This window comes from Brachionichthys hirsutus, chromosome 12 (genome assembly GCF_040956055.1).
Source record: "Brachionichthys hirsutus isolate HB-005 chromosome 12, CSIRO-AGI_Bhir_v1, whole genome shotgun sequence".
NCBI classification, from domain to species: Eukaryota; Metazoa; Chordata; class Actinopteri; order Lophiiformes; family Brachionichthyidae; genus Brachionichthys; species Brachionichthys hirsutus.
In genome coordinates this window covers 8,763,781-8,776,412 of record NC_090908.1, presented here as the reverse complement: position 1 = coordinate 8,776,412, position 12,632 = coordinate 8,763,781, and the positions used below count along the sequence as shown (strand labels likewise).

Here is a 12,632-nt window from a genome sequence, read left to right as displayed (position 1 = left end):
TGTGTGCCATCTGCAGCATTGTGTTGTACGTCTGAACCGCATTTTAGACCTGCCGAGATTCAGTAATTATGCAGAGTCAGCTTTTACCTTCTGAATATCTGCTCTAACCGGTCGCTCACATTTTACACTAAATGATCTAAACATGCCAACCTATGGCAACCCTTGACATCGGGTATTAATCTGCCTTTAGAAAGTTGCCATCCACAGATAGAGTGCATCAGGCCCTCTGCCACACGTCCGGCTGTTAAAATGAAAGGGACTGTTGAGCCAGACGCGCTGCCTACATGATTTTATGCCAGTCAATTCCCCACCTGTTGCACTCCCTCTATCGATGTCTGACACGCACAGACATGCAGAAATAAGTGGTGCCTAAATAATATTATGCCTGACTGTCATGATGATAGCATGTCAGCCTCCTCTTGCACACACTGGCATTTAGACAGCTTGTCTGATTGATGTCATGGCAGTCGATGAAGCGCTAATTACCCCCTGTGCCAAGATGAGCCACGTAAGGAGCAGTGTCATATCCTGTCAGGGGCACTTAAAAAACACGTGTCACTTCCTGTTAGCCCGCAGAGAAAAAGGGGGCAAAGGAGTAATCCAACGGTACATGAACTCCACCCTCACCCCCTCCCAATTATCTTTTCCATTTTTTGCTTTGACCCACCTGCCAGTTTATTTGGCGATCTTTTGTTGTCAGACTTCATTAGCGGAGACAGCAGCTAATTAAAGCTCAGCACAGACTCGAGAGATTAGGAGGAGGAAGACGCTGAAGCGCGAGATGAGGGCGATACGGTGGGAGGGAAGAGGGAGGCAGAGGAGATGGTGAGGAGCAGATGATGAAGAGATTAAGATGGAGTGGGAGGGAAGTTGAGATGGATGATATCAAGGTAGAGGTGGAAATGACAGAAGATATGATTATCTGCATAAACTCTGGAGGGTAGAATGAGGCTATGGGGGGGGGTGGTAGATTAAGGAGAAAGGTTGACAGAATTATGCATTTTTGGCACGCTAAATGAGACGCGGTGAAGAAAAATGTGAAAAGAAAATGAAATGCATCACAGAAATGACAGGACATTTTATATGAAGCAACTCTTATCCATGTCAGCACACGAAGGACAGTCGCTCTCACTGATGAGGCGGTTCCTTCAGTAAGAGAGAACGGGAGACACACGATACAGGCAGAGAGAGAGAACGCATTGACCCGTGGTTCTTGCTGTGATCTAGTTGATCCTTGTAGTACACGGCTGATAATGATCCTCTCCTACACAACCAGGCATTGGGGGGGGGGGGGGGGGGGGGGAGCACACGCGGATAAACATAGTTGTGGGCGTGTGAAGAGACAAACACTTCCTGCTTTCATCATCCTCCAGTAGGAGACAACTTTTCATTTTCCGCTCCCTCGCAGTTTTTAAACACCGGCCGACAAATAATAAATAGATTTTGTTATGAAAATCAGCGATGATGCAACCAAGACTGTTCAAAGGCATTCAAATGCAACAGAACAGCAATTATTGTTACGTTCTCATGCTGTTGATATTTAGGGTATTTTTTGGGTGAGGATAGGTACGACACATGAAATGAAAATGAAAAGTCACATTTACATATGTTTATAACTATTGATCATTATTGTAATTGAGCATTATTCATGCATTGTGACTGAATGAATCCATAATGTTCCACAGCGATGCATGGTGATAAACTTTCTTTGTCGTGTAAGGCCGCAAAGTTTTTTTCTTTCTCTGCTGCACTGAAAGAAATTAAGTGGTTATAATTAAAAGGTTAATTCATGCAATTAGTATCATTGGTTCAAAGGATAAGGCTCCTGCTCTAATGAGCAGTTAACGTTCTTGTTCTGCCTTTGCAAAGTAACACAGCCATCTCTAACTGACATTTCAAAGCATAAGAAATAGGTTGTGGCAGTATTGATGAGGAGGCAGGATGCAAAGTCGTCATGTCCTATTTTCCTTGACTAGAATGAAGATGCTCTTCAGCATTGAACTCAATTGCAATTTCTGCTTTCAACCTTTATTGATTTTTTTTCTCCCAAATGACAATCATAACTTTTGCCAATGAAAGGAAATCCAACTTTACAGTTATTTTCAAAAGGACAACAGCCATCGGGGAGCTTTTTTTTTTTGTATCCGTGCTTCCATCCTGACGCTGTGTCTCTGTCACACATGGCAGTGTTTGGAAAGTAAAATACAATTGTACTCTCACTAACTCTGAATTGTGAAACTGTATATCCATAACAGAGATGCTTGCTACACAGATTTGTGTAGCTTGCCTTTAGTACACTAATTTGCTACAGAGCTTCTGTTGACATATTGTAGGTATGAAGGCGCACACAGAACAGCACCTCCTGTGGGTCTGGAGAAAAGTGCAGCTCGAACTTCATTTTTGTAACCTTCAGATCACATTTGACTAATATCAAGAACATGAATTATGATCACACTTTATCCATGCTTGACAGTGGATTCTCAATTTAAGATTGCAAAATGTATTTAAAGCGGGTCAGAAAACACATTTAAAAGGTGTAAATTGCATTACTGTTACTGTAATTATTTATATGCCTCGATGACAGGTATAATCCTTTAGTGTGGAGGCTGATATATTTTAGGGCATATCTCACTGTGTTAGTAATGGAGCAGAAATATAAATTATTTATAGCAGAATTATTAACAGCTATGGCAACCTCCGATTCTGGCTTTAAACATTTATGGAATTGTTATTGGTGTGACATAGCAAGAGATTGATCACACTGTACCGTGGTGTGTGTGTGTTAGCGAAATGTAATGCAATTGTTATACATGACTTATTATAATTAACAAATATTCCAAAATAAAAGCCATTCATATTAGAAATGATAATGAAACATGTCAGTTCCAACCAGGCTTTAGTTTAAGGGTCATCTATAATGCACCATCTCAGAAAAGGTTTGAAGTTGTAGTAAGTAATATTATTTTGCTTTGTGTGTCTTATTTATTCCTGAAAGCAAATCTATAACGCTCTTATTCTCTGGTCACAGTAATGTTTGCATATATGTGTTGTCTGTGTTTATCATTTTTATGTCTTATTGAGCCCTCCCTCTTTCTTTTATGCGGGGTCATAAATTGTGTAAAGTACCCTTTGTGTGCATGCTTTTTTATGTGTGTATGCATGCTTCTACGGACAGAAAATGAATGTTGTGTACATTTTACCACCCCATCCTCCCAGGCCCTCTGTCAATAAAATAGAGCAGAGTGCAATGTGGTATAGGTGTGTGTGTGTGTGGTGTGTATCATCCAGAGCTCCTTGTGACACAAATAATTTCTTCTGTGATGCATAAATGTAAAATGGCACAGCAAGAAAAGAAGAAGAAGAACAGAGCAGAGCCTGCAGAGAATTAAAATAAAGTAGAATTCATTCCCATAAAGAGTTCCGGTGAATACTATATTTTTTTTTAATTTCTAATAAATCTGTAGAGTAGAAAAAGAGCCCAATATGTATAGGATGCATATATGATCTGCACTGTCAAGTTCCAGCCGTGTCTGATTTCACTCTGCACCAAATGTACTCTTTGCAGAATAGATGTGTGTCTTGTTGCTGACGCAGCTCTCTGAATCTACTGAGCGAGAATTCACTAAACAGACGCACGCACACACACACACACTGAGACTAGATTGTGTTTCACTATAATGCATTTCCATTTACTTTATACACTGTACATAAATAGCTTTTCTCCATCTAAAATATCACTCTTGTGCCTCCAGTGAATTTTAAATGGAAAAGAGAATGATGGAAGGGGGGCAGTGCGTTTTGTATTCAATAAGTATTACACTTTCATTTTTGTGTAATTATTTATAGTAAACATATGATTACAAATAAGCATTACACATTGTAAAATTATTTAAAATGATAAAAATAAATGTAAGAGTTGAGGTTAGGGTTGCACATGTTGCTATTTTTCAGACTCTTCATAAATCCCCTATTGATACATAAATGTGTTTTTTCTCCCTCCACGAACTTGGTGGGTAAAATTGCATCATGCAGTTCTAATGGTGCATTTGGGCACATGCAGTATGTGTGCATTAGGAATCCCATTGCGTGTGGGTGTGTGCATGACTCACACGGGTTCCCAGAGTTCATTGCTGATATGTTGCACATTTCCCTTGTTGACAGAGAGAGCATATTCATATGATTGATGTTTTGATTTTCTTTCATTTCACAAGAAAAAAAATGGAAAAACTGATATAGGTGTCTGCTTAAAGAGATCTTTGTGTGTGTGTGTGTGTGTGGAGCAAGAGGGATTATTTACAAGTGTGTGGCCTAAGGTAGAAGGAGAGTGTCACAGGAGGCCATCCAGTACATGATCATGTCAGATAGACAAATGAAACAACAAAGCATTGGCAACAGAACAAGGCATCGCCCAGCCATGTGTCGACGTCGACAAACCACAAAAGACTGCAGCTGTCATTTAACAGGGTCCCAAAACTTTAGCCCGATTAGAACCAGCCTCGACACAATGCGTACCCTTTTTGAATTAGATCCCAATAGCAATTTGAACTCACAGAAGAGGCTTGGGCCCACAGCAGCACACACACACACACACACACCACTTCCAATCAGATACCACAGCTGAGTTGTGCGGAGTCGGGAAGAGGGCAGCTGGTACCACATAGTGGAAAGGCAGCTTAAAAAATTGCCCCGAGTGTCTAAAATATTCAGCTTGTACCTTCAACTTTAAACGTATCCATCATCCTGACCACATGTGCAGATGCATGTGTGTTCATGGCAACACTTGTCTAAGTGGCCCTTTCAAGTCTTCATCTCTGTGATGAAAGTTAATCAGTGAAAGTTACTGATTAAATAAACAGATTCTCTCTCCTGACTTACTCATCAAGACAGCTGGTGGGGTGGGGTGGGGGGGGGGTGATGTCGGCCAAAGTTCTGAGAAGTGCTTAATGTGTGCTTAGTCGCTATCACTGCTCTTTTGATGATTGACGTGCTTACTTAACTAACCAATCGCGTGTCCTCTTGCTTTTGTGGCTTCTTGTGCGCCAGTGTGGACAGGATCCAGCAGCTAAGAAGAGAATACCAGCAGGCAAGGAGGGAAGGATTGGTGCCGCCTTACGAGGAACAGGAGCCGCGATGCCGAGGACATGAGAATGACTCGCACAGGGTGAGGAGTTGAGACGCGTGTGCTTTCCGACATCAGGCCAGTGATCTTTTTGTTCTCTCTCTTCGGACTGGCAGCTGTTCATACACCACCTATTTGTCATTTCATATAAACGTGCATAAAACAACCTCATGAAACTAAGAGTGGATGTTAATGAGGTTCTAAAAAAACATCATGTCATGATGATGATGTCATGTCAGTGAATATTCAATTATAGGACCTAATCTAGGTACTTATTTTTAAAAATACATCCATTTTCACTTTTTTTAAAAACTTTTCTCTAACAACTATGAACTGAGGATTCAGCAAACACTATTGCGAATCTCATTTAAATCAACTCACAATCAATCAGCTGGTCTCCTTGGATGTAACTTCAAAACATTTTTTTTTTCGTGTTTTTAAATCAGCTGCATCCTGATTTCCCACTGCATCATTTTGGCACAATAACATTTAAGAAAATTGCACAAAACAACATGAATGAGTTTTATGAGATGGATCCAGAATTAATCTGCTATGCTTATGTAAGGGGACAAGTTTACCTCAGAAGTTTTTGTCAGACTCTGAAACTTCACTTCTTTATGCAAAGATGCTGCCAGACCAAAATGTGGTGATATTGATTAAGGAAAAAATATGCCACAGTAGGTTTCTGTTCAGAGGAAGGAACTTGGATGTGTGTGTTGCATTCATACATCTCTAAGAGGAGATGCAGCCTGCCATGAGTTCTCAGAGGGTTACGCCGTGTGCTTGGACATCATGAAGTAAAGCTTCTCAGGTAGGAGTCAGTGCTGCTCAAAGGAATCGGACTCCACCTGACCTTTCACCGATGAAATGTGAGCTGTAACATTGACATAATTTTAGTTTCCCATGTTTAAAGTTGTATAATTTCTCAGTTGTGAGAATGTTTTTGCTTTTCTATGTGTTAGCACACATTGTGGTTTCACTATTATTTGGAAAGAGGGAGTTGATTTTTAAATTTTACCCAGGAAAAACTTAGATTAAAGCTATTTAAAATCTCCATTTTATGCAGCCCCACTCAGTCGCATAGTCTTAATGTATTGAAGTATCCAATTGCATTTATGTAAAAAAATAAATAATACAAATACATACTGAAACCACAATCATTTTATCCTCACTGTTTGTTCATCCAAAGTCAAACTTGGTCCACTTTAATTCAGATCCTAAAGCCATTTGGTTTGTGACCAGCCAGGGGCAATCTGCTTTCCCCTGCGATCAATAGCCATGCATTACGCTGCCTCCAAATGAGAAAACTTTGCTGCTGTTTATAAATCTGAGTGCAATTAGCATGCTTCCCGGTAAATTAAATTTGAAGTTTGAAAGTTTAAAAAAAAAAAAAAAAAAAGGAAAGCAGTGCAGTGGCAGTTGCCGCAGTGGCGAACAAGCCGCTCTCATTAAGGATGATGCATTTATTAACTAAAGCACAAGTGATTATTTAGCTGACTGGCTTTCTGTGAGAGGGGAAAGAGAGAAGTAATAGTTATGGAGGTGAGGCATCGGCAAACTAATTCAATTTTTATTGGTTTGTTTTCTTTCTCCTTCAAATGTTTTTGTTTGTGTGTCTGTGTGTGTAGGATTTGCTGACTGACGGTGAAAAGTAAAAGGAATAGAAACTTAAATAAATGAGGGAGTGAGAAAAAAACAACAATGCTGCCACAGTATACTGAGTGTTTTTTATTCCCCTAAGGCTCCATTACCATCTCATTGATTCATGTTTATGGGTTAGCTGTCTCTGCTAGCAAAATTATGTTCGCCTAAAAACAATTATCAAGCAACAAAAGTGACACAAGTTTGTTTCCAAGTGAGTACATTGTGTGCTCGTGGGTGGATGGGTGTATTTTGGACAACAACAGACTTTCTCCCTAAGGAGAGAGGAACTAAATCAACAGGGCGCCGTTGCGGTTGTCACATTGCACACACACATTCACACACAGAGGGTATGGAAACCAATTGTTAAGGTGGGCGGTGTGACACAGCCTTTATTACGTTATGGCATTTAATCATAACTGAAATCTTTCATCTAGTGTTCCCTGTACTTTGGGATTAAATACATGTGTTTGTTTGCAGGTGGGAATTTAATCACCAGTGAAATTGTGTGTCGGGGAAAAAGAAAATACTAATGTGGCCTAGAAGATTTGTATTTAAAGCGCAATCTAGCAGAGGCATGTCTGCTGACTGTGCCGTTTCGTTCTCCTGAATGGTTTGCTATTTGCACCTGTTTTATGTCTTGGGATTAAGATATAGGGAATGTATAGATATCTGAAATGTAGAATGGATGCAAATAATCAACATAAACTGTGCAAGAAGAGAGGCTTAGGTTGGCCGGTTCATCAGAATCGAAGGGCGAACACATTCTTAGACAGAACAAATCCGTCACTTTTATTACCATGACTACAAACAATTTGCACTTGATCTAATTTTCATATCTTAGAGCACCCACGCGTAAACAGGAAAGGCTTGCTAACTCGTGTGTGTGTGTGTGTGTGTGTGTGTGGGTGTGTGTGTGCGTGTGTGTGTGTGTGTCCAGCCAGCTGTTCCCTTCATTATATTTCATTGTAAAAATAATGTTCGCTTCATTTAAAAAAAAGCTTTGAAATCAGTCAGAAGATTTGCATTTTATAATTTGATATTCCTTCATTCCTGTTTCTCCTTCACCCAAGTAAAGATTTATAATTCAGCGTTTGTGCAAAGTTTAGAGTCTGGCCTTTAGGCAGGTCGGGTTTATCTCCGTTTTGTTTGAATGAAGCTAAATAAATATAAAGAAGTCGCTGCTGTTAAATTGTCTGGATGAACTGGGCTGAGGAAACAAACCTATGGAACTGAAATGCTGCTTGGACATGCAGGCACAGCAACAAGCTTATGAACATTGAACATTCAGCTATGATGAAGTTGAATTAGACTTTTCTGTATCGAATAATGAGTTTGTGATTGATCATTGAGAAAAAGCGTGTCACAATAATGTTCCACTCAAGGGAAAACCTTTTAAATAGCAGCCTTTTATTATTTGCATTCCTCTGAAGTGAATCGTCAGCAGCCAACATTTCAGACCGAAGGTCTGTATTAAATAAGTCCAGGGAATAATATCAAAGAGGGTGAGGTTGGTTATTTCTGGCAGTGAAGATCAAATATTATTAAATGGATAGATCTACAACTACAAGAGGGTCTTGTATCATATCCTGTTGGTCTCGAATGAAGTCCCTTTACTGCCATTATGTCCGGTTCTGTGCTGTGTGCCCATTAGCGTGCGTTTGTGTCTTTGCCTCATTCTTTTGTGTGTACTTTAGAGAATGTGTGTGTTTTTCTGTATCTTCTTTTTTGTATTTTTGATCAAGGTTACAGTCATCTCAACTAGGTCCAATTTCTTTCTGACTTTGTCTCCGTTAAGGTTCGGGAGACACGCCTTTGTCTGAATTTGGGAAAATCCTCACATGCAATCCACACAACTGTTCTTATTTTATTTAGTCTTCATTGTGTCCGCCAATTTAAACTCGCCTTCTCTCACTGTCACATTTGTTTTACACCTTCTAACAAATGGGTCAGTCTTAAGAACCACATAATTCGACTCATGCAAATATCTATAATTTAGATTCAACAACTGAGATCCATTACAACTTGAATTTATCATTCAAAACTGGAGCTCCCCCCCACTAACACGGAGCTGCATTGTAAGATTCAACGCAACTGGCTCCCTCTCAGAATCGTTTTCAGCCTGAGCATTCAGCTGTTTCCAGTTTGAACATTTGAACGAACATATAGCACTGCAAAATATTAAAAAAGACAGTTAATGACTTGCTAAATTTATCACCTGCAGAATAAGTCAAGAGTCAAATTAACAGAGTTAAAAAATGGTGACTATTGGATGACATTTTCCCCCGGCAGCGGGTTTTTGAAACCACTCAGTTTTATGGGTCTATTAGTTAATTCACTTTAAATTTGACATTTAAATGTAATATTGGATCAAGATTGTAGAATATGATACTGTTCCTTTTTAGTCCTCCAGTTGTCAAAATTCATAAATTATTAATCTTGGCTTAGTTAAAGTAAGGTATCCTCATTAGTAAAAAAAAAACAAAAAAAAACGGAAGCTAGTTTAGCATGATTTACTTTCTAAATGTCAAACTCAAGGCAAATAAGCTCATAATGAATAAAACACCAAATGTGTCCAAATATTTATTAGCAGTTAGTAGTGTGCATGATTATCAATTAACAGATATTAATTCCAGTAACAAATTATGTTGGAATAAAATGAGTACTGTTGTTACAGTGCTGTACATTTATGCAAAAACCTCTAAAAGTATAGATTTTCTTTGTACTATGTTGTTGTACTTTTTTGTCAATTGCCAACAGACAAATTCAGTTAACCACACACACACACACAACCTTTTTCTCTGTGGCCTTGGTAATATTCATGCATTATAAAATAGAAGTAGTTGTCCTACTTTGGGTGTTTTAAATGTGGACGGGCAGGGGATGGAGCCCCGACTCTCCATTATGAGGAAGGGACAAACCTTGTAGCTGGGCGCAGCGCTTTGATATAACAGACAGGGTTAAGAGAACTGTTTGTGCCACGCATAAAGATTCACCCAACTCTCTTCTTTCTCTTCATTCTAATCTAGTTTTCCATCACATTCAGATTGATTCATGTTCTTTCAGCATGCTGTCCCTCTAAACCTACTGCGCCGCATCCTCTAAGCGATGCATGCGTTTCCTTTAATTGCATCAGACGATGAGATGTTTCTGTTCCATAGCGACGACTGATAAATACATCAATTATCTTCCTATGAAATGAGAGCATCCGCTCATACAGAAGAGACGATAGAAGTAGGTTGTCTGATTGTCACAAACCTGTAAATAGATCAGGTGGCTGCAGCTATGCTCATGTTTTAAAATGCATATTTAGTTTTTTTTTGGCAAGCTGACTGCACAAGCAAAAAATATTTTCCCCAGTCTGTTATAAATGCCGGCTCTATGTGACCGTAAATCCATGCTTTTCCACATCACCCACTCGTTTCAGACTGCTCTGTTGGCACCACACACACACACACACACACACACTCCCAGATTTCATTTCTAATCTGTTGATTTGAAGGGGATGCAATTCGAACCGGTTTTAAATGCATTTTTGCTCCACCAGCATGCATGCAAACCCATATACATACGACAGATAACAAACATAAATGCAAGCAGACTTAGATGTGGCGTGCCCGAGTGCACTCTAAACACACGCACATGGACATTGCCACAGGTTTTCTCATGGAAAATCACATTAGCGCTGTTTAAACCCATTGCTTGGATCATCGTCTCTCTCTCTCTCTCTGAATGTCGCCTCAGTGTAATTAACTTGTATTTAACTGCGGCTCCATTTGGTGAGAGACGTTTCGGCTGCGAGAACTTTGTTTGCGCTCAGCATTTTTGTTTTTTTTGCAGAATAGGCACCTTATTTACTTTGCTGACAGATTTGACTCAGATCTGAATCATGGTAAAGATTATACCCATTCCATAAATTGGATAAGCTTTAGTGCTTGGCTTCTCTTTCAGTGTAAATTTATCATCTGACAAATCAGCAATATTCCCGAAACAGCATGGCAATAGTTTTGCTCCCTTGTTGGCTTCAGTGGAGAAAGAAGTGAAAGCTAAAAAGCTAATAAAGGTGTGTCAGTCTATCAGCAAAAGTTGGAATAAATAAGATACTAAACTCTCAATCATGCGCGACTCAATAGGCATGCATCTGAAGACAAATACGTTATACTTTGCAGTCAGACAGTGGCGTTTCCTGACTGATCATGGGATTTTGCCCAATGCTGTTGCTCACTCTGGCCTTATAAGGACAAGTGTAAAAGTGCTGAATCTAATGGAACAGAAAGGAAACTTGGCTCACACTAATGGTTTGGAATAACTGAAGATGGAAAGGAGGGACCAGGATAGAGAAAATAACAGGAAAGAGGCAAATGGGTGCAAGACCGTCAGAAAACCGAGCATTTACTCTGAGTTCTGCACCTTTCTGCATATTTTTCTTTTTTCAACGTCCCAGTTCTTTCTTTTTTTTTTGCAGCTCTTCTAATATTCTGCATTGCATGAAAGTGCAGGGATGAACTCATTTCCTGTGAAAAGGACTGAACATTCTTCCAAATCCTTTATTATTGTCTTTACTACCATCTTAACCTCCCATTGCTCTCTGTTTGTGTGTGTGTGTGTGTGTGTACACCTTTGCAGCGGGTCAGGAAGTTGTAATCCCTGAGGCAGACAAGACGGGATCAGTGCCGACTCAGTGGACCCAGACACGGAGTCGTGTCTATTGGGAGCTGTGTAGACATACTCAGACACGCACTACAGATGTGATATACATCCTCTCGCTGTCTCACCCAGTAATGGAGATGCTCTCCTGCTTTGACATTTATTGTTCCTCTGCTCTACTACAATCCCTTTTTTGTCTCTTTTTCCATCCTCGTGGATCACACGCACGCACACACACACACACACACACACACAGACAATAAGTCATGAGGTAATCTTAAGTACCGTTCGGTAGTTATGACTTACTGGATCAATTAGAGACTGACTCATCATTAGATATTAGATCATTCACACCTACAACGGCTAATGTAATAACTGTCGAATTAAATGATGCTAGAGTCGCCGCATAAAATCAAGTTCTGTAGTCTCCATTTTATTTGGCTGGAAACAATAGAAGAAACCAGGTGTTGAGATCTGTACTTATTATTAGCACATGTTATACAAGCATGCAAACCAAAAAGTCTGTTAGATGCAGTCTGCATACTTCTGTAAGATACAGCAGCAACAAGACTCACAAGACTGGGGTGTATTTTTTTAGAAACATTTTATCCATAGCAACTTGCAGGTAACACTCATCATAGTGATTCCTCGTTGGGGAACTGTGGCTTAGTTTACTGCAGCGGGTCGTCCAGTGAACGAAAGGTTGGAGGTTTGAATCCCAGCTTCGACTGTAACATGTATAAGTGTCCTTGGGCAAGACACTGAACCCTAAATTGCTCCCAGTGGAATGGCAGCGCTTTACATAGCAGGAGCCCCCCCCCCCCCATTGGTGTATGAATGTGTGTGAATGTGAGGCTGTTTAAAGCGTAAATGGTGGTCACCATGATGGTGAAGAAAAAACTATAAGTGCAGTCCATTTACTATTTTTAGTATTAGCATTTTACCTTAAACATGCTTTTCTAACAAGGGAAATAAGCTGAATGCCTGGATAAACCTCTGAATCAATTTAAAAAAAAATAATAATATAAATGCAATGACTCCATAAATCAGTCACTCATAAGTTTTGCACAAATTTGCAAATATGTCAACATTGCTTAAAGTATCTACAAATGTTGCCATCATTTTAATTTCACCATCCCAGAGATGGGAGAGGGAGCATCCTATCGGAATATGTTATTGATCCCAGTGGGACATTGCCACGTTATTCAGAATACAGAATACATGT

The 12,632-nt window shown here is 39.7% G+C and overlaps 1 protein-coding gene across 1 annotated transcript in view; it reads left to right on the top strand.

Moving 5' to 3' along the window:
- The window catches only part of pard3bb (par-3 family cell polarity regulator beta b), a 134,395-nt gene that overhangs the window by 91,498 nt on the left and 30,265 nt on the right, over positions 1–12,632 (top strand). The window contains exon 22 of the mRNA XM_068746235.1: positions 5,044–5,161. Coding sequence (XP_068602336.1) covers positions 5,044–5,161 — 118 coding nt within the window. The remainder of the gene's footprint in view (positions 1–5,043; positions 5,162–12,632) is intronic.